Consider the following 20,808-nt stretch of genomic DNA (forward strand, 5'->3'; position numbering starts at 1 on the left):
CGGCTCCTGCGGCCTTATGAGGGCCGAGGCGACGAATGAAATGGGCGACCTCGTGGGTGTTCGTAGGTCGTATCCCATTTTCCGGCTCCCTGCTAAGGAGGTCTCGAACCGATTCCTCAACAGCTCTGATATGGGGCAAGTTTAAATTTTGTTCCACGGGTTGAAAAGTGGTCTCTAGAACGTCTGCCAGTGCGGTAGCCTTCTCCTCAGGAGTAAAGGCCGTGACATCTCGACCGACTACTAATGGGTGAATAGATTGAGACGGATTGGACAGCGCTCGAGATACACGCCAGACATCTGACATGTTTCTGCTGTCCATCGTTTCAACCTTGGATTTCCAAGCATCCACGACCGTTTCGTGGACCGCCTCACTGATCCGCCTGCGCAAGCGGTTCATTTCTATTCTATGTTGATCTAACCTAGTACGCTTCCACAATGTTCTTGCTCTATTGAGGGCGATCTTTAGGTCTCTAATATAGGCTGGGAGCTGCATCCGTCCCGGTTGTGAAGACCGTTTCGGTATTGCAGCAACCATTGCCTTCTTTATGCACTCCGTCAGGTCGCTAACTGACCTATCTATCCCTGCCGGAGTGACTTCAGGGGGGAGTGGTGGAAGCGTAGCGGCTACCTGGTCTTGAAAGAACACCCAGTCTGCCGCCTTGTAGTTGAATTTCTCAGCGGTTGGGGAGAGTTCGACTGGGTGCATGATCTCCATTATCACCGGTAGGTGGTCAGACGGAAGATCATCCAGGGTTGTTAGTCTCGCTCTAGTTGTGAGACCTTTCACCAGAGCAATGTCTATGTCAGGCAGTTGATTTGCAGCATCCGGTACGTGTGTGGGTTCCCTAGGGGCCATCACGACGTATCCGTTTCCTGTAGAATTAAGAAAAAGCCTATCGCCCTGCCGATTGGGGCGTTGACAGTTCCAGCTAGCGTGCTTCGCATTGAGGTCGCCGGCGACTACGAATCTATCGGATAGACTTGTCACTATATCTAAATCGCGTTCATTTAGTATGCCCGGAGGACTGTAGGCAGCCATAAGCAGAAAAGGGAGTCTGCCTATGTAGGCTCTAATAGCCACTGCCTCTAATGCCGCTAGCTGGGGAAGGAGATACTCACAGTGCGCGATCATAGAACGAACGAACACCGCTACACCTCCGCCTCTTCTACCCGCTCTATCTTGTCTATAGACTTTAAACCCCGCGCATCTTAAATTTACTTGGGGTGTCAGGAACGTTTCTGTTATAAATGCTACGTCTATATTATTAGCGTCTAGGAAAGCCCTGAACTCATGTCTATTATGTCTAAGGCCCCTGGCGTTCCATATACACATCCTAGCAACTCCGTCACTTCGTCTGGCCATTGAGAGAAACGAGGGAGGTTAGGAGCTTAAATATCTCCGGGAGGGCAGACATAGGATTCTCCATAAGGAGAACTATCACTCTGGTTAATCCTTCTAGTATTGGGGCGAGCGGGAGGTTAGGGTTTGCTAATTGCAACGCCTCGGCAAAGTGCTGAACTTGGTCCAAGGTCGCGCCTTGACCGGTCGGGCCTTTTGAGGTGCTTGCAATAGCTTCCTGCTGGGCCTGTGGGACAGGGGAGGAGATGGACTCTACCGTGGTAGCCTTCGTGGCTTTTCTGCTGCCCCTGTTGCGCTTAGGGCGCTGAGAAAGGGGTCCTACATTATTGGCAGCAGTTTGGGGGGCTGTCGCTGCCACGGTGGACCACAGAGGCGCGGCAACGGGCACCTCCAAAAGCGAAGGGATGTCCGCCTGCTGCTGCTGTTGGCGGACCGGCCGAGTTCCGTGCGTCGCTCCGCACGGGGCCCCTGCACAGGGGCGCGAGCCTGTGGCTGCGGCTGCTGTTCTCGGAACAGCTGCTGCTGCCTCGCAGCTCGCTCCACCCGCTGCTGCCGGAGCCACTCGTATTGGAGCGTCCGCTGTTCCTCGAGCTCTGCCCTCCTCCGTCGGGCAGCCCTGCTCGTTCCTTCCGTGGCATCTCTAACCTGTAGTGCTACAGGACACCCTCCGTAATTGGCGGTGTGAGCGCCAGTACAGAGTGCGCATGTAGCGGGGACATCATGCGGCTTGCGACAATCTTTAGTCTTATGGGGGCGTGCACAAGCTCGACACATAGGCTGCGCTTTGCAGCTAGCCTGCGTGTGGTAGTACCACTGGCAGTTGCTGCACTGAGGCGGGCGCTTGCTGGGGACGTAGTCCTCAACTGTTACCCTCATCAGGCAGCACTGACGCAAGGCTCTCATTCTATCCCGGGTTTCGGGGGAATTCTCCACATCGACAATGACCATTGGGAGTTTGGCCTTTGTGGTTGATGAATGCATCCTCGTCACTCGCCGGACGATTATGCTTTGGAATTCCAGGTCGCCCTGGATGTCCTCCTCATCTGTGTGAATATCTATTCCTCTTAGAACGAATCGCAGAGGCTTGTCGTTCTTGGGGCGCAGCAAGTTGTACGCTACTCCCCGTTCGGTCAGGAACCTGCAAAGATTTGCGTAGTCCCTTTCGCAAACAGTTTTCACGGCCGTCCCGCCGTGCGCCCTGTACGAGCATAAGCCCAACGGTTCGTATTCGGCCTTGAACTCTAAATTCAGTCGGCCCAGCGAGCCAGTGAAGGCTGGCGTAATAATAACGGGTGGGATATCACCACGTCGCCTAGTGAGGGCAGTCTCAACATCATCTTCCTCGTCCTCACTCTCCGACACGTGAGTACGAGCTGGGGAAGGGGGGCGGGGAACTGCCTGATCTACCTCAGGGGCAGCAGCCGTCTCCTGTGGGGCCTCAGGTTCGGCGGGGGGTGCTGCCTCCTCGGTCACGACTTGAAGAGTCGCCGCCTCTAATTGCTCCAAGGTAGAGAGAGCCGATCTCTCTTCCTTGGTGAGCTCACTAGCGGAAGGAATGCCGCCCTGCTCAGTCCTAGCTGAGCCCTTCTCCTTCTTCTTTTTGGCCTTAATGACCTGAAGTGCGCCGGACCCAGATGGAATCGGCGGCACTTCATCAGCCAAGACCGTAACACCACGGCTATTCAGTCCGCTAGGACCGGGCAAGTCAATACGTGTCACCTCAGTGACCTTGGGAGCTACCTTGGGAGGGGTGGGCTTTCTCGGGAGTCCTGAAGGGACTGGGATGGTGGTAGGGGGACGAAGCTCAAGGATCTCCGCAACGGGGACCGGGACAGGCGGCGTCCGTACAGGACCAGCCGATCGCAGGTTCCGACGCCTGGGCGGAGGAGTAACCTGCGCGGGACGCGACACGCGCAAGTAGGAGGTGGTGGGCCCTGTCTGGCTAGTGCAAACTAGCAACCGCTTTACGCCACCTGCAGTAGGATGGTTCGTGGCCTTGTTGCTCTTAACTGGAGCCATTCGAATTAGAGATTCGATCCTGTCAGGGGGGGAAACCTAAGCGGCACTCTGTCCGCAGTGTAAGAACCTGCTAGGCCCCTTTCCCACTAAGGGTGGAAGCCCAGCAGTTACGCCCGACCGGTCGCCGAAGCCTAGCCCGGTTAGCTGATCGCAACAAGCGTTGCGGAGCCCGCCGGGGACCGTCGGTTTGGTTCGCTAATTTCGTTGGCCCTGATAAGGGCCGGACGAAAATTTGCGTAGCCCTCAGAAGGGCCGGGCAATAGTAGAAGAGTGGAGGGCGGAAAGCAAATTAGCCCGAAGGCCCTGCCTTTGGGCAGTCACTCCGGCACGAAGGCACAGTCTCTCTCCCTAGCAGGAAGCCTGCCTAGGGGCCGAGGACGGCTAGGGGTCTCCTCGAGAGAGAGGACCCAATCCCCGACCGGGATCCGCCTGGCCTAGGGAAGTTACTGCGCACAGCCCTCCGTAGGCTGCGCGGCTTTCTTCGCGCTGAGCGCCGGTGCGGCAATGGAACCAATAGGCTGCTCTTTAAGAAGTGCCGATTACGTAGGTGTCCGCCGCCTGGCCGACAGAAGTACGATGCTCGGCGCCTCGAGCCTCCCTGGCCGAGAGCTGCTTGGCTGCTGCGCTCGCTTGCTGCTGTAGCACTGAGGAATCTGGTTGGTTGTCCGCTGTAGCTGCTTTCGCCGGTGCGCCAATCAGAAGGCCTCAGGACACGTCTTGCTCCTTTCACGTCCAAGAAAGAAGTCTCTCTCCCCATATCTATGGGTACCTAGCTCCTTAATTTATAGTGCCAGAGGGAGTCAGCCGAGGAGCTGTGAGCCGATTGGCTGTTATTAGTACGGACCGCGGCGAGAACGTTGCCGACGTGTCGTCTTGCTTTGTGCTTTCCGGCTGAATGACCTTGGGTCTGACGGTGGGCTCGGCGGACGAGTTCTCCGCTGAAACCCTGGCCATAGCGGCGGAACGTGGTAACCTGAACCGGGACTCGGGTCTCCAACTAAGCGCGGCATGGTCACCGGCTATTAAATTTCTCACTGCCCGGATGACGGGCCGTCATTACCTATGCCGCACCCGCATGGGGGTTTGCGGCAGTGTCCCATCTCCGTAAACTCCAAGTTATCCAAAACCAGGTGATTCGACTCATTACCCATCTCCCCCGAGTCGCCTCGAGAAGAAAGTTCCATGATGAACTAGAGTTGCCAACCATAGACGAGTTCATTGCTCGACTGGCTAGGAACCTGTATGCGGAAGTTCGTGCTAACCCCAACCCGCTCATATCTGGCCTCGGCCAGTATGATCCTAGGTTACGGCGTAGACACCAGACAGGTCCATTAGCTATACTATTGAGACAGGAGGACAGGGAGGCTGGCATTACTCCCAGGTTTTGGTAGCCACGACTCAACTCCATGAGACTCCTTGGATAGTGCAACCGCTTTAAAATGACCTTGTCTTAACTGGGCTAAACAAAATCCCTCCCTAACAATATCTACTTTTGTTGATCGATGGAACTATCATAGAGCCAATTGGCTAGTATAGATCCATCGATTCATAGAGTCATTCAATCTAAGAGCCAACTGGCTAGTCTCTGATATTGAGACAACTCATCCTGCCTAAGGTTTTTCCGTGGTTTTCCTAAGGCGCTAAGACAAATGTCGGGATGAGCCCTAAAAGAAATGGGCCACGGACCTGCACTCATATCCCCATGAATCTCCCTAATTAACTCTAAATTAATTAACAATTACATCTCTCCCCCCTCTTCGCAATTGAGCCATCATATAGCCAAATGGCTGGTCTCGAAATTGAGACGAATCAACAAGGCTCATGACAACAATCACCTCCTACATAATAGCCAGATTGGCTAGTCTCTTATATGAGACAACTCATCCTGCCTAAGGTATTCCGTGGTTTTCCTCAGGCGTAAGACAAATGTCGGGATGAGCCCTATAAGAAATGGGCCACGGACCTATATGCCCTTCCCCATATATATTCCCCTTTATTATAAACGACGTATGCCCTTGTTCAGAACATATAAATTGTCTATTAAATATACGAGGTCACTCAATGAGTCGCAAATTGAAAGGACAGGGACCTCTCAAATTGCAGATTTAGATTTCACGGCGCTTCTTCCGACAGCCTTCACATGCTTTGTCATCGAACAACAGATGACAGCGTCTTGCCATCCTAACGGCAAACACCAGCCAGCTCTTCCTCTTCCCGTTCCGTGATCACTTGATCAAATCTCAGTCCCCCTCGCGTATGAGGTACCTAAGAGGTTACGTCCAATTTCGGCTTCCCCTTCAAAATTTTCTAGAGTTCCTTCAGTGGAGCAGCGTAACCCGGAGTGAGACTAGTGGCCAACAGGCTTGGAGCTCACATATTTAGTTTTGTACAGCCCCCAACCCCTTGCAAGGACACGTTTTGCGTACCTTTTAAAATTTTTCCTCCAACTTCTCTTTCGATTTTTCGATCACCCTCAGATATCACTTAACTCTGAAGATGAGGAAGATGAACATCCTCGAAACGTCGGTGGATCATCATCTTATGACCTGGCTGGAAGCCCGAGAAAATTTCGAATTAGTTAAAATTTAATTACAAAATGTGAAGATATGTTTTTTTGACAATTGAGGGGCTCACAACCAGAGTGGACCAAGTCCACCTGTGGTCACTTTGTGGATTAATACAATTTCGGATGAAGAAAACTTAGATTTATTCATTGCTATAACAAACCAAGTCCATAACTCATTTGTTACTCCACAGAGGGCAGCATTTCCTATAGAAGGTGAAGGTTTCTAAGCATAACCCAGGAACTTTAAGATTCAATTTCTCAAAATTATTCCAGAAGAACATGGTCCACTCTGGTTGTGAACCCCTCAATTATATTTACATTCCTTCGTATAAGGTAACTAATAACAATAACAATGTGTTAATCCATTTTGAACAAACACACCTTCAAAATACACAGAAAACCAACCACCACCACCACACACATACACGATACATCTAACCACCCCATACAACACAAACATGCTGCATTCAGGACAATGGTACACAGATTACTCAACATACCCATGAACCAACAACACTACAATGAAGAAGTGAACACAATCAAATACATAGCACAAGAAAACAGATACAATCCAAACATAATAGACAACATCATAAGGAAGACAAAACAAAAACTTAACAGACACAAAAATACACAAAACACAACACAAACACAAGAACACAAGAAATACATCACACTAACATATGAAAACAAAAGCACACATAAGATCGCATCTTCATTCAGAAAACAGAAATACAACATAACATACAGAACAGAAAACACACTACAAAGACATCTCAACACACAAAAAACACAAACAAATAAAAACGACCACACAGGTGTATACAAACTCAAATGTAATAGTTGCGACAAGTTCTACATAGGACAGACAGGCAGATCATTCCAAACACGCTACAAAGAACACATTAAAGCTATAACCAGAGGACACAATACATCTACATATGCCGATCACATAACCAATACGAATCATACATACAATAACATAAATACGGACATAGAAATCCTACACACACAACCCAAGAACCAAAAACTCAACACACTAGAACAATACGAAATATACAAACACACTAAAACACACCCCTATCAAATCCTCAACACACAGATCAATTTCAGTACACACACACTATTCGACTCCACACTTCAACACCTTCCAACAATAAAACACACCCTCCTAACAGGCAGAGAAGTTCGAGATGACGCCGCGATCTAGTAGGCTCTGATGGTGCGTGAAGCACTGAAACAGCTGTAAGCCAGACAAATATTACATATTTAACACTAGTAAGTCCACTAGTTCATCAATTAATGTGTTAAAATTTAATTTTTATTGTACCTGACAAATTTTTCCTCAGTAGGATAAGTCTTTTACCGAAACACCATCAATATCATATCATATCATATCATATCATATCATATCATATTATATTGTATGTAACAGAATAAAATAAAGTAAAAATCTTAACAATTAAAATTAATAGTAAATTTACAATTTAAACATGAACTGGGTAAATAATTAAAAAGATTAACAGCAAATAAACCTTAGGCCTAGTCTGCAATACCGGTACCGGTACTTATTACCAATTTTTTTTCATTTCATTTATTATATTTCATTTCCACAACACTGCAGCTTTGAGACATGGAACAAGTCAAAAGTACTGGTATACAAAAATATACAATACATACCAAGTAAATGTTATCAATACTTGATTAAATGGCGATCTTACTCGTGTTAATTGTGTAAGCATGTGCGGCTTACATGAAATTTTATCAATTCACAAGCATAAACCATTCAAAAATTAAGTAGAAAATATCAGTATGGAGAAATATTGTCAATTCTATTCTGAAACTTTTCTCTTGATCCTTCAAAGCTTTAAGATAATGAGGCAGTGCATATGAATAGTGAACTCTTTTCTTATAAAAAAAAGATGAGACTAACAGTGGGTAGACGGAGTTGTGATTTTTGGCTTGTATTAAAATTATGAATGTTTCGACTAATATTTTATTTTTATGATTGTACACCTTGAATAAACAATTCTGAAAGCTACATTAATTAGTCCTTAAAGTTTGCAATATTGCCATATTTTTAGCTTTCATTTTATTTATGGGAAAATAATTAAAACACGAATTAAATCGACTGTGTTCTAATGAATATGTTTTACAAATCTGTATGTTCGGAAAGATAAGAGCTTTAAACTGAAGTATTGTTCAAATTTCAATTTTAAATCGTTCAGCAGCTATGACTGCATAAAGAACGTAATTTTCTTCATATATGGTAAATTTGACGAATTTTTGTAAGAAAACTATTGAACCTAGGGATGTCATATTTCGACATCCATCTTTCTCTATTCTAATTGTATAAAAAATATGAGAATTAAAAATTGTTAGGTAAATGTTTCTAATTTTCCGTCCGATTTCACATGGAATCGCCATAATGCAAGTATAAGATACAGTTTTTTCTTCATGGGCTTTTCATATTTTGAAAATCTAATCATACACAGGAGTTATAGGTACACATGCTAGCGGAATTTCGCCAGTCAAAATTGTACCCCTGAAATGCAGCTTTGGGAATGTAAAATGCGGCAGGGTTTTCTTTTTGGTAGTGTGTGTGTGTGTGGGGGGGGGGGGGAAGTAGGGATTTTGTCTTATAGGTCAGAAAATATTGCAGCTATATTTTTCATGTCATTGAGAACCAAGCTGCAAGCAATTCTTACATTACCTACGAGATGGCAGAAGCTCTTATTCTATTATATACTGCCATCTGGTATTAATCGTAACTGTTAAGTTAAACGTAAACTAATTATCTTAGTGTAAGATAATCACAGAAGACCCTTGTTAGAATTAGAAACTAGAATTTTTCTTTTTCTTTAGACCTCTAGAGATATATGACCTACTAAGATAAAGATAACCTATAAATCACACAGGTGTCACAGACTTTACGAAGGTGTCACTTCCGCTTAAATTCCATTTGCTGTCAGCTGTAATACTGGATTTTTCGTACATTGACTTACATATGACACAAATCTTCAAACACACGTGTAATTATGTAACGTTAGGAAATTAAATTTCTATTTTCTCTCCGCTAAAACGAATTTAATTGACTTCATTTAATCTTCAGTATTTAAAACTGCACATCTCCACTTCATAATGGTGAGTTGGCAACGTAGGACAGGTTATGAACTGATTAAATCAATTGCATATGAATTATATAATTGCGCCAGTTTTGACACTGGCTTAGGCAACGTTAGTACAACTAATCCTTATCATAAATTGAGATTCTTCTCTTGGGTAATACAAATTAAATGTTCTGTATAAATTTTACGAAAGAAAGTATTTCTTAACCAGAAGAGATATTCAAACAGCCATGTGTCAGACACGTGCTGCTCTCTAGTCATATTGTAGTTGTATGTTTGTGTGTGAGTGACGTTTCTTTTGCCTTGAGTGAAATGGTAAGAATTGTCTGCTTATATTTGTTGTAAATTTACAAGATTATTAGAGAAAATGAGCAATATATTTGCATTTTAATGATTGAAGGTGCCATTTATCGATCAGAGAGTAAAATAATGTACAATTATGGCACAATATCTTTATTCTCATCTTGTCTTTTGACCTCTCCCACATTATCTATTCCAGAATATTTGTCTTGGTTTAGATTTAAAATAAATAAATTTATTATAATTTTTCTTAACGTATATACTATTATCATATGACTCCGTACTATCATAGACTATTCAAGATTACATCCGACACCTTCGTACATTTCATAACCAGAACTATTAATACTCGTCTTAACATGGCCAACAGTTGTTATGTACTGTACATTCTATCTCACATGTTACATTTAACAGTGGAATACTTTCATTTTGTGAATTTTAATTAAGGAAATGCACTCAAAGTGAATATAAATAACCTCAAAATTTAAAAGAAAATGTACATAATTAGTTTTTACCTTCAGACTTTGTGACCTGTGTTTTTATTACGTACTGTATTATTTGCAATTCTTCGTTTTAATGCTAATAACAAAAGTTGTTTTGTAATTATTTTGTTTTAACCTTATGTCACCTATCTATGAATTGTGCATCATTGAATGAAATCTTTAAATTCCCTTCAGTAAATAGTTTCAGAATATAGTGAATAAAGAAATTGATTAAATTTTACAAAATAAACCTACGAACAAATTTATGATTATAAATTAGTGCATGTGGCTGCAAAAGTAACCTTATTCTAAAAACAGATTTCCAACATTTCATGTAATGTGGAACTAATACCATAGTTAATTTATTGATTGATTGGTTTAACAATACATTTAGATTAACTATGTACTGTAGTTTTAAAATAAACGTTGTTTTTGTATTTCTCAACATATAGGCTATCCATAAAATAATTGTGATATTTATTCTTATTTATAACACTGGATTTGTGACAGTCTTTGGAATTGCAAATAAAAGTGTCACATTTTCAAAGTTCAGGTTGTGATAGGAGGCATGAAGATGCGGTATAGTTTTTTCTCGTCCTTGAGTCCACATAACAGGGCCATGAACACAGTCAAGTAAAAGATGTTAGATTGTTAGAACAATGTACTTGATTATCAGTGTTTTTTTTATATACAATGAAAATGAGTCTTTAGAAATTTAGAATTGGCGTGAATTGTTTCTATTGACGGTGAAATATAACAAAATTCAGTTAACGAAGTTAAAAACATCGTTTTTTGTTTTAGAAAAATTATTATTATTATCATCCGTGAGTTAATACTGAGACAACAGTAATCAAGTAATCATTTTCCTCTGAAAGAGAATCATATATCGACGGGGGGAATTCATTATGGATTATAGTTGTAAGATAAAATTACCCATTGAAAACGAAGTAATAATAATAAAAAAGAACTTTTCGGTAATTCTTTGTCGCCCATAAATTGTGAAGCTAAGCACTAAATGACTCCTGTTACTGAAAAAAGTCAGAAGAGTACATTATATAGCTTATTAGGAGTGACAATTCGTTAATGAACGTTTATAGTTACTGGTGTTTTTGTAATAGGGCCTAATACATTTTCTAGTGCCGGGAACGATTAGTATTCGATCGTAGTGCATTGTTATTATTTCTTGGAATATTAACTCTTCTTGAAGGGAAACCACCTCCGTCGTTCTTTAAATCATCGTTGTATTATTATAAGAAATGCGTTTAATGTGTGAGCAGAATAAAATAGTTTTCCAAAAAAAAAAAAAATTGCCAGAGCCCACCTGCATGTAAGCAACAAGTTTCCATGACTGTCCACAAATAGCATATGTACAGGCACTCTTGTTTACTGCTCATGCGCAATGCGTTGTATCTGGAACTTGGTAAAATTAGGTAGACCATTTTTTTTTTCTGGAATTGTATTTCATATTTGATGTGGGAGAGAGAGCCACCCTCTTTAATAATCCTGATCTTGTATAAACGTGAAAGAAGACCCACATTATAGTTGTTCTTTGCCCGTCATAAAATTCTCCTTTAGTTTCGGAAATGGACTGAAGGACCATTAATTTGACGTCTCATTTTCGGAGACATTCCTCGAAATATATTTTTTTCCACTTTCGGATCAGGGATGAATTTAAAAGATGATTCAAGAGGCCAATCCTTCCAAGAGACAAAGATTAATCTCCTTACTCCACCTCTATAGAAAAATCATAACATGATAGACCTAAAGCCAAAAGGGTATTTTGTACTATTGCGTTACCACGTTAGGGTACAAAATAATGTATTTAAAATCTTGGCTTCTAGTCGAGTCCCACATATCGTAAAAAAAAAATTGCTGTAAAAATAGTGGCAGCAGAGAGGTGCGGGAGTCTGTAACACGTTAGGTTAGCATAGATTTTTTGTATACCTTGTGTCTACAAATCTGTGACAGGTTAGGCTAGTTTAGGCGTTTGGTATGCCTTGAATATATACGAATCAGTGACAGATTATCTTAGGTTAGTTTAGGCCACGGATGCAGAGCTGGGGAATAGAGGGGTGGAAGCATGGGGAAAGAGTTTGTTCTCCGTCATCAAGGTCAGAGCCTTCAATAATGACATATCTGTGACATTTGGTTAGCACACTGACTACATATCTCTTCTCTCACTGCCACATCCATGAGGGTTGAAGGGAAGGGATGAGTTATGTGTTCCGGCTTGTGACGTCTGCCACAATTGTAGCACAGTTTTGCATCATTGGTTTAGGCTTTTGATATGCCTTGCATATAACCTACTAACAGCTATCTAAGAATATGCCTTTTCTTGCTGTCCTCCTTCCTTTGGTAGCGTGATTATAAAGATTTACTGCCAAAATTTGAGAACTGTAGAGTCGAAGAGCAATGATAATATTCACTACATCATTCTTGCAGTAAATTATTTGTCAGTTCTAAAATATTCAAATTATATTATGTTATTATGTATTTATGTCAAGTTCTAACATAATATTGAAATTCAGAAATGTAAAGCTTTTTACTTCTTGCTTACATTTACTTTAGAAGTAGCCTAACTTGTCCGTATCATTTTGAATGTGTACCTTGCCTTTTTGGTTTAGTTTTACGAAGGCTGACCCAGGATGGGTGCATACACTTAGGCACGCTTTGGTCCATCGTGTGCCATATGTATGCGATGATTCTCCAAGTCCAACAGATGACCTGGGTGGCATTCGTGAACCCGACACTGACAGATGGGCCATCCTATCTCAGCCCCTGATAGAGCCAGGTCCCGCTTCGCGGACGTGTAACTTGATAAGCCCTAGTGGCCCAGAGCCATAAGTCCTTCCTGTCATCGTCCTCTGACATGTGGCCCATTCTGGCTCAGCTCCTGATAGAGCCAGATCCCATCCGCACATGAGTAACCTGATACATCCCAAGGTCCGGAGCCCCAAGCCTTTCCTTTATCAGCATTGCAAACCCGTAATACCCCCAAGACTTCAGACCAGCTTATTTTTACTATTACAGATGATAGATGAAATGTGGGGGAGGTGGAGAGTGTTGGTAGAATGATGGAAACGGGAGTACCCCGAGAAAATACTCTGCAACGTCTGTTTATCTACCACAAATTCCATTATGACCTGGTCGAGGATCGAATCTGGGCTGTCTGGATGGAAGACCACCACTTTAGCACTTGAGCCATAGACACAACCTTGAATGTATAACAACACATTCCAAATTATTACCCTCCGTGGGCTAGTGGTTACCATGTTAACTGTTGAATCTGAGGATTACAGAGTTAAACCTGCTTGAAGGCAGCATTGAAAAATTTCTTAGTAGACTTCTTCTGGGAGGGAAATAAGGCTGGAAGTCCGTTGTAATAGATTTATGACACAATTAATCTGCCACTTATAAAGACTCTAGGCATAATTTATCAGCTGTTCCTCGCCCAAGTTGAATTTTGAATCTCAAACTCCGTAGTTGAAGTTGTCTTTAACTACTACCATCTTGAAAATTAACACATAATTGCAGAACTGTGAAACTTCACAATGAGGACAGAAAAGTATTCCATGTTAACCATTGAATCTTTGAGGATTACAGAGTTAAACCTGTTTGAAGGCAATGTTGAAAAAATTCTTAGTAGTACTTCTTCTGGGAGGGAAATAAAGCTGGGAGTCCCATGTTATAGATTTATGACATGTAAATTAATCTGCCACTAATAAAGGCCTGTAGGCAAAATTTATCAGCTGTTCCTCTCCCAAGTTGAATTTTGAATCTCAATAAACTCTGTAGTTGAAGTTGTCTTTAACTACTACTACCATCTTGAAAATTAACACATAATTGCAGAACTGTGAAACTTCTCAATGAGGACAGAAAAGTATTCCCATTTGTAGTTGACTTACTCAGAGCACTGTCCTTCAAAATGACATCCTTACAAGTTGGGTAAAGCTGAGGATCCTACTTGTAAGAGATGTAAACTGTCCTGTGATTACAAATCTCTCGCAAAAATAAAAACTCGGATATTTGGATGTGGTTAATATAAAATCTAATGAGCTAACAAAGATATTCCACACATATTTATACTCATTCCAGTGTTATGGGACTAAGAAAATGATCTTTACTCATAACCGAGTGTTCAGTGAGCTGTGTGTGGGTAGCTGTGCTGTGCACTACTGCTTCCATTCTACTTCTGCTAGTGTGGAAAGTTAAAGTGTATGCACTGTATTAATGGAATATAAAGGCTGAATGTAAATTATAATCTAGATGCAATCTGAGCACACTTCGAAAAAAAAATTGAAAGTGTATGCATACAAAATATGTTTATGAAGGCGTTGTTATTGTTATTATTATTATTATTATTATTAAGGATATTTAATTTCTCTTTATTTATAAGCATTTTACTTTAAAACTCTCGTAGTTTTCTCGTGGATTAATGTTAGACGATATGGAGTAATGGTTAGCGCATCTAGCCGTGAAACCAGGTGGCCCTGGTTCGATTCCTGGTCGGGGCAAGTTACCTGGTTGAGGTTTTTTCCGGCGTTTTCCCTCAACCCAATATGAGCAAATGCTGGGTAACTTTCGGTGTTGGACCCCAGACTCATTTCACTGACATTATCATCTTCATCTCATTCAGACGCTAAATAACTTAAGATGTTGATAAAGCGTCGTAAAATAACCTACTAAAAAAAATGTTAGAGGAAAGTGTGTCAATTCAATTATGTTCCATAAGTCTCAGTACATATTGTCTTCAAGTGAATGTGAATTAAATATTGACCATTTTATTGGATGAGCTACGTTAATCGAAGTTAGAAGGTAAGTGTGTGAATTCACGTACAATTTTTTTTTTTTCAGTGTCATAAGATAATGTCACTTATTGTGATATTCAACGCTTGAAACTCCAAAGATATTTTCTTTTTGCAAACTTCGTAATATGTTCTCTTCATCTTAACTGAAACTCTGAACACTACTTGCACTGAGTAACTGCACAGTTGTTAATTTACTATATGCCTCTTCACTACCACCTCGGATCACATTATATAACAGATTGGCCATCCCCATGTTAAAAACGGTAACATGTGGACGAGACAACCATCAGGATCACCACCGTCGATTGAAAATGACCACTAGATGGAGGTACAGTTGCTCCATGCAATTCAACTGAGAATTATAACGTGATTTCTTATGCAGTGGCTAGATGGCAACATAATTGATAAAAGTTGTTGCTGTCAAAGCCTACAAGGCTGAGCAATCTGTTGACATTGTTGTAAACAAAATAGATCTAGCTCTTGATCAACATAAGAGCGTGTATATGTGATCAGGGCTACCTCTAACACTTGAAAACTACTTTCTTCCGCTAATGGAAGATTATTAGGTGCAAACTGCAGTGTAGAATTCTGCTTCCTACACTTGCCAACAATAGTATGTCTTCGTTGATCAAATGGATTGTAGTACAGTGTGGATACATACATTTTGGACAGTTTCATTTCAATCAAACCTTTAGGTGCAACAGATGTCAAGTAAGAGTAACTTAGTAAATTAAGGTAGGCCTGTATATATGCGAAAAGGTTCAAACTGTCAAAGATATTTGTTTATTTATTTATTTTATTGGGTTATTTTACGACGCTGTATCAACATCTAAGGTTATTTAGTGTCTGAATGAAATGAAGGTGATAATGCCAGTGAAATGAGTCCGGAGTCCAGCACCGAAAGTTACCCAGCATTTGCTCTTCAGGTAACTTGCCCTGACTGGGATTCAAACCCAGGCCACCTGGTTTCGTGGCCAGACGCGCTGACTGTTACTCCACAGGTGTGGCTGTCAAAGATACAACTACCGTGTTGCGACAGACACTTTTAGGAAACTGCAGAATGCATTGAGTCAGAATTACTTATGGCAGCATGTTGTGCAATATTGTGTAACATAATATCCAAAAACTTAAAAGACGTGCAATACTACTTTTCTTTTATTTTGAGGAATCACATGGGTGTCCCGACATTTAGGCATAATGGACTGACATATTGAAACAAGATATATATTTGTGGGATGCAGAAAAAAGTCATTAGTTATACCAGTTCACCTTGATATTACAACTAGGCCTATCCTTATAGTACCTAAGTTACAGTATATATCTAGCCATCTCGTACTTGAGCGTCTCTCATCCTCCTTTCATCTGATTGACTATTTAGTGCCCTTTTTAGGTATTTTCCATCAGCCATCTGTTGAGCATGTTCCAAATGTATGTGCAACACTTCCATTTTCCTGAAGATAAAATGAGTCGGAGTTTCAAAACTTATGCCTCGGTTTACATACTATAACTGCGAAGATCACAAATCTGCTACCTCTAGTTGCACTGCATAATCTCTCTTATGGATTGTTGTTTTCTTTTCAGTCAGTAGCAGAGTTTCTGAAAGGACTTCCTTCCTATAATGAGAACAACTTCGCACGCTTTCACACAGACAGTGGGAGCCGAACGTGTGTCAAACGCCCATCGGTTTACCTGCCCACCAAGGAATACCCTTCAGAACAGAGTTTGTAGTATTGCTATACACACAATTCACCTGTTATTTGGTTGTGTGCAAGTCCCTGCTTTCTTATATCATTAGACATCATGGTTATAAAATTAATATGTTCTGCACTTAACATTATAATCCTTACTACACACAATAGCTGCTCTTATGGTATAATTACATTTATTTACAAAAAATAAAACTTATACTGTACATAGAAATCCATAGTAAAGATAAGAATAAAGAATTCATTAGAGGTTACATGTTACCAAATGTCTAGTAATGAAGATCAGTGGTAGTACGGTTTGAGTTTTAACCTGTATTATGAGAGGGTTTTGATGGATGTTCAGCATTTGTAACATGTGCAGAAACCCAAAAATCTCAAATCTTGTACTTATGCCTTGCAAATAATTTCAATAAAAATTATAGCACACACACACACACACTGTTTCGAACAATTAATTCTAAAAATCATCTTAAATTAGAATGACTGCTTGGTGCACACTAGAGACATGGCTGGAGCATCATGTTTCTATTATAGTTCAATTCTTAATGAGTGGCGAAGAAAAAAAAATTGGATAGTTTTTACTATTGTACTCCTGTATCTTTTTCAACAGTTATTCAACATTACGTTTATATTTCATAACGCAATGCAGAAAGCATTGAGGAACTATGGCACCATATCGTTTTCCCAAGCAGTCATCTCAATAAGATCATAAGGCGAATGTTTTATGAAGCAGGTAGATTTAGGGAATCTTCCTAGAGTAAGGCAAAATGATGATGGGAGTGAGTAAATAATACCTACTCAGAATTTTGTTCCACGGTATAAAACCTGGTAACTCTTGTAATTTTGAGTAGTGTGTAGTTCTTTGAAAAGGTTACCATGGTGAAAGTACCACCTATATCTTTTGAAATACAGTTTCTTCACATTTCGTTGAAATAATTATGTCACACTGACTAGGTGATCGTTGCTTTATTGATAGTAACAGAAAGTGGGGCTGGCAGTTCGGTAAGCAAGAGAAGCCGTAAGAGTTATATCATTATCCTTAGTCCTGGAGACAAATGGCGTGACTAACAACATCTTGAGCACTGGTAGAAGAGAACTGAGGACTAGTTCTCAGTTTGTGTTTTATAATTACATTTACTTTATTTCAAGGAGATTGATGTTGTAGGCCTATCTTTTCTTTTCCTTTCACCCACTGAACTGTCTTACTTATCATGCTTATCTTTGCTTTGCAGTCATCGTGACAGAGAAGACCAACATCCTGCTTAGGTATCTGCACCAGCAGTGGGACAAGAAGGTGAGTATCGGCACTTTGCATGTGGTACAGGAGAGGATGTATGTTCTGGTACTAATCTGCCTCCTTGCTTGTTGCAGAACTCACAGAAAAAGAGAGATCACATGAACCTGGAGACCCCTGAGGAGTCAGGCTCGAGGAAGAGGCCCCGCCTGGACACTGCGGGTGCCGGCAGTTCCCCGTAATCGTGTGTGCTCCATATCACCTTTCTTTGTAAATATCGGAACTGACAGCATTGATAGTATTATTTTTATGACTGTTTCTTTATTTAATATGGTCTTTTCTGAAACCTACGACATTCAAATCTTCCAAATCCACAAGGGGCATCTGCTTCTAGATAAAAATTTGCTTTTCTAGATTCCAGCAAGTCATGTGATACATTGCCTCTCCTCACTAGATGCTTGTTTCTTACCATCTTGCTACTTTTGTACAGTTCCAAATCGTTTTATATATATATATCTGTTATTTCAGTTTGCTCAATGCTAGCTCATGTATGAATGTAAAGTGTAAATGAACACATTGGTGTGGTACGCAAGTGCTCCAAAGCAAATCAAACTTGTCTGTTGACTGCGACTTGGGACTAACAGCAAGCAGGGCGGGATCCTCTCGAGTTACCATGGCTGTCAGTCCCTCGCTCACAGATGCATTTCTTTTGTTTGATTAGACATTTTGAATGTGACCTCCTACTCGTGTAACTTTAAAATTTCAATTGTACTGGCTCAGGTGCTCCAATGTATGACTCTTACGAATATGAATGAACCTTGAAGAAAGCGAGACGTAGTTTTATTTCACCTCTCACCTTGCTATGTACATAGGGTGCACATTCACATGGCAGCACGCAGTGTGTGTGGAAGAATTTTATTTCAGAAAGGGGAAAACTTGTGGGAAAGTGAATAATTTCACGAATTACTGCTGTTGTACCTTGACATACTGAATGAGTCATATAAAACTGATGCTTTTCCTTATTTATTTGAGTATTGGTCCATGTCCCTTGCTGTTCATTATGTTGTGTTGTCAGTGCCGTTAATTTGGTTGTAATGTTCTTCAAATCGTCCAGTATTCAAGGGTGTGTAGTATAGATGCTTCTTTTAGGTAATTCCATAGAAAGAAACTAGTGAAGTCAAATTCTATGATCTCAGTAACCACAAGTTCTTGGAAATTGAGCCTGTCACTAAAGAAACTTGTATTAGCACCATGAACTCAAGTGATTAATGGCAAGTGATGCTGTCTTGTTGAAAGTAGGCCTTTCTTTGACGCAGTTCAGTATCATCCAGTTGCTCAATGAATTTCATGAAAATGCATTGGTACTCTACAGTATTCATAGTTTCATCGAAAAAATTTGGACGACTATTCTGTCTGCGGATATTGCACACGAACTGAGTGCATAGGTACTTCATCAGCGATATGTGGATGTTGTGCAGTCCAAATGTGCGTGCTCTCTGACTTCAAGTAGCCACACAAGTGGAGTTATATCTTGTCTATGAACCATGTGATGGATAGTATGCCAGGATTTTGAACATTGAATCCCTAGAACCAATAACAATATTTCACTTTTTTCGTCTTATCTGGCCCCAGCAACTGGTGAACAGCCATCAGTCTATATGGCCTTACGTTAGGTTCTTTGCAGCTCTTTGACATATCGAGTACAAGTACTTGGTCTCTTGTGACCTTAATGACTATGGGGTGACTGCTGCAGTCATGTCTGGACGACCACAGCAACTGCCAGCATGCAAATAATGCTTGCCAGTTTCACAAGATACCCAGTTGTTTACAACTTGCGTATTAATGCCAATATTGTGTTTCTTTGAGAAGATTGCGAATATCATATTTCCTCTTGCATGATTTTTGCGTCATTGTGGCCGAGTTTGTTGTCCAGTAATTTTTCACAAGGAACAGCCATTATTGTATCATATACTGCATCTTCACAGTGACTAAGATAACGTGGTGGAAATAGCTGGCAAATCCTCAACAGCTGAGCCATATCATGACACATAAATGAAACTGTAGAGCTCCTGTGTAAGTTGCAAGAAAGACAGGTTATTACGATATTTTTCTGTCCAAATAAATAAATTAGGATCAGTTTTATATGAATCACATTGTGACATTTTATGCACATCACATCCACCTGCAGAGTAATCTCCATGAACTATAATGCACTTCTGGCAGTGGTTTTTATAATTGTTAGAAACATTTTTTTTTTTTTGGAATGATTTAAAGAGCTTGAAAAAAGATGTCACAAGGTGCAAAATGAGGGAAATATGGAGAATGTGACAACACTGTAGTGTCTTGTTTAGTCTGCTGGTATTTGAAAAGACTGATGTGTTGGGATATTATCATTTAACAGAAAGCTAATTCTTGCTAAGCTACAGGCCAGAACATTCTAAATATATTGATTCACGTACTCACATCGTGACTCTTATTAATATTGTCAGAGATGAGCTCAATATGCAGTGTTAAAAAGGACTTATAATTTGTCCTGGTAACATTTTTTGCATTATTGGGATGAGAGAGATTTCTATATGATAATTGTTGCTGCAGATTGCAGATAAAAAGCATAATATTTCATTACCTACATTAATGTAATGTCTGATACAACATTGTCAATAAGATAAGTACAAGCGGTAATGTGGTGTAGACTTAGTGTAGCTATCTCTGTTACAGAAATAGAGCAAAAATATACTTATACTTTCTCTAGAAAACTAATCAATATGTGTAGAATTACTGTTCGTCTTTACTCCTTCAGATAAAACTTTCAAGGTATCTACAGGAATTAATTTTCAAAATTGTCACCAAATCTTTAATAATATAGCTCGACGACAAAGGGGATTGAGTTACATAAAAATGTACTTGGTATGTTCCTCCCCTATCTCTTGGATCCCAAGTCTCAAAATATATAACTAGAATTCGTTCCTTGCCACAAATAATTTAAAGCAATGAAAGAGGTGCTCATTGTGATGGAAAATTTCTTGCTCTGGACCATCGTTGTAAACATTGTTTTGTATTGGAGAGAACTTATCCATAAATAATTTTGGCCTGATTCGTTGCCTGTAAGCATTGTTTTTTAAATAGCAACACAGAATATTATTGTAAATGACTAACATCTCTTTGTATGGCTATAAATTTAAAAGGCAATAGAAGCCTGGTATAG

The 20,808-nt window shown here is 40.8% G+C and overlaps 2 protein-coding genes across 4 annotated transcripts in view; one reads left to right on the forward strand and one right to left on the reverse strand.

Moving 5' to 3' along the window:
• The window catches only part of LOC138699678 (uncharacterized), a 26,747-nt gene extending 17,658 nt beyond the window's left edge, over positions 1-9,089 (reverse strand). Inside the window, exon 1 of one of the 2 annotated variants that reach the window (XM_069825734.1) lies at positions 8,951-9,089. Coding sequence is in view for 1 of the 2 variants with exons in the window: in XM_069825733.1 (XP_069681834.1) it covers position 8,834 (1 nt within the window). In the remaining variant the exon portion in view is untranslated. Of the gene's footprint in view, positions 1-8,833 lie in introns of both variants that reach the window. The other variant, XM_069825733.1, reaches the window with a different exon arrangement.
• LOC138699680 (DET1- and DDB1-associated protein 1) lies at positions 8,949-18,434 on the forward strand. Of its 2 annotated transcripts, none has more exons than XM_069825737.1 (4): positions 8,949-9,089; positions 16,245-16,383; positions 17,602-17,663; positions 17,741-18,434. In XM_069825737.1, exons 1-4 carry the CDS (start codon positions 9,087-9,089, stop codon positions 17,843-17,845), a joined length of 309 nt encoding a protein of 102 aa, XP_069681838.1. In that variant the 5' UTR covers positions 8,949-9,086; the 3' UTR covers positions 17,846-18,434. The 2 variants fall into 2 exon arrangements, with proteins under 2 accessions (XP_069681838.1, XP_069681837.1); XM_069825736.1 differs by lacking the exon at positions 8,949-9,089 and adding an exon at positions 9,250-9,388.
• Positions 18,435-20,808: the final 2,374 nt, after the last annotated feature.

This window comes from Periplaneta americana, chromosome 5 (genome assembly GCF_040183065.1).
Source record: "Periplaneta americana isolate PAMFEO1 chromosome 5, P.americana_PAMFEO1_priV1, whole genome shotgun sequence".
Classification (NCBI taxonomy): domain Eukaryota; kingdom Metazoa; phylum Arthropoda; class Insecta; order Blattodea; family Blattidae; genus Periplaneta; species Periplaneta americana.